At 56.4% G+C, this 1991-nt stretch overlaps 1 protein-coding gene across 1 annotated transcript in view; it reads right to left on the bottom strand.

Annotated features, from left to right (window-relative positions):
* FOXI1 (forkhead box I1) overlaps positions 1-1991 on the bottom strand; it is a 5384-nt gene that overhangs the window by 1806 nt on the left and 1587 nt on the right. Inside the window, exon 3 of the mRNA XM_006148360.2 lies at positions 44-452. Within this exon, the coding sequence (XP_006148422.1) occupies positions 44-452 (409 nt within the window). The remainder of the gene's footprint in view (positions 1-43; positions 453-1991) is intronic.

Here is a 1991-nt window from a genome sequence, read left to right on the forward strand (position 1 = left end):
GGCGGGCGGGGGTGGGCCCCCCCCCCCCCCGCCGCTATGGCTGCTGAGGTTGGTGAGCGGGGTGTAGGAGCTGAAGCTGAGCGAGTTCTGCCCCATCTTGTCGGTGGGCTCAGGGCTCAGTCCTGGGGTGGCCATGGGGCGGCTCGTGGGACTCGACCCACTCACATAGGTCGTCATGGAGGAGAGGAAGCTGTTAAGGCAAGGGGCGCCCGAGGGGACAGGGGAGGATGGCTTCTCTGGGGAGCTGGTGGCACCTGCTGAGGCGCCGTCCAGCATGTCCTGAGGCTCCGTCGTCTTGGGGCTGCCCGTCAGGAGACTGCTCTCGGCTTTCTCCGAGACCAAGGAGCCTGTGCTGGGGGAAACATCCGATTTTCTCTTCCTCTTCCTGCGGAAATTTCCGTTGTCAAACATCTTCTCACAGTTGGGGTCCAGGGTCCAGTAATTCCCTTTGCCTGATAGGACAGTGGGAGAAGGTCAGTGGAGAGACAAAGCATTCGCTTCTGTTTGTTCTTATTACCATAAACTAGACCATAGGTGAGTGACGCAGAGAGAGGACAAGAGGCACAGCTGAGGAAGGGAGGGATTCTGCACACCCGCTGACCCACAGCCACACTGCGGCCATCTTTATTTAAACATTCACTCTGAAAGAGACACCCAGACCATAGAGAAAGAGGGCCTAAGGCCTTAAGGAGTTCACAGGGCCGGTCTGTTCAAGAAGGTTGAAGTGCTGAGGCAGGGATGGGGGTGCGGGTGGAGGGAGGGAGTGTGTGAGGGGGAGCACTTCCATTGCTGAAGTTAAAAAAATGTTCAGGAAAACGTTCAGGACTTCCAGAAAGTCGGGAGCATGATGTCCGAAGATGGACATGAGCCTTGGGTTTGCTCCTAACTGATGGGGACTGGCCAACCTCAGCTTCCCAGTCTGAGAAGTGGGCCTGCTGTACCTGCCCCTTCCTCCGCAGGGTCACAGTGAGGAAGGACTTCCACTGCCTGTGAAAGGGCTTCGTAGCTGAGAGGGCCCACTGAGGAAAGGCCCGCGCTCTGCTCCATCTCAGCCCGAGGTCCAGGGCCGTCCTCGGATGGGACACGTGCCTCTCCTGGGAGTCACAGGGGCCTGGCCTCTGCCAGTCTCAAAGTGAGCAGAGGTGGGGTTTCAGGTGGGGCTCCTCGGAGCTACACCCTGGATTGCTGTGGTGGGACAAGGAATGGTGCACTCTGGGAATGAGGTGTGATTATCTGCCACAGCACGCCCTGCAGGTCTCTGCCCTGTAGACACCCACCTCCAGAGGAAAAGGCTCCAATCTCTGCCGAGAAAGCTTTTTTTTTTGGGAGAGGTTTTTGCTATAGGACGTGTGTGCTCCCCAGAAAGACAGAGAGAGATAGAGAGACAGAAAGCAAGAAATCACTCCCCAGGGGGGATGGTCACACTGCAATCCCTTCTCCTCCATTCTCCTCTTGGGATCTTGGGTATGCATGCACACACGTCCGGCATGAGTATAAGCCACCGGGTCTAGGACTCAAACCACGGTCGACTACATGGGAGTCCAGTGACATAGCCATTACACCAACTGCTGGTCCCTCTGCTGAGAGATCTCTGTTCAGATTCAAGTTCTGCTGCTACCTCGTCATTCTGTGTCACCTTGCATAGGGAGGTTGTCTCGCTGCTGAGTGTTATTTTCCTTGTATGTAAAATGCGGTTAGTAAGAGCTACTCTGCAGGGGTGTCACGAGGGTCAGAGGAACTTCTGTGAGCAGGCAAAGGACGGGTGGCCAGCATGGTCTTGGTGGTGGTTCAGCAAAGGTCAAAGTCTCTTTCCAGCAGGCTTGGGATACATTCAGACTTTGTTTGTCCAACTGCTCCATCACCGAAGCCTTCCTATGAGCTGGGTGCTGGGGTAGGACAACCCATAATAGTCACTGCAGCTGCTGAGGCTCAGGAGACCCAAGGGCTGCATACCCTGTCTCACCCCCTCCAGCCCAGCCTGCCCCAGAGCA

Source organism: Tupaia chinensis, unplaced genomic scaffold (assembly GCF_000334495.1).
Source record: "Tupaia chinensis unplaced genomic scaffold, TupChi_1.0 Scaffold000234_1, whole genome shotgun sequence".
In the NCBI taxonomy this organism is placed as follows: Eukaryota; Metazoa; Chordata; class Mammalia; order Scandentia; family Tupaiidae; genus Tupaia; species Tupaia belangeri.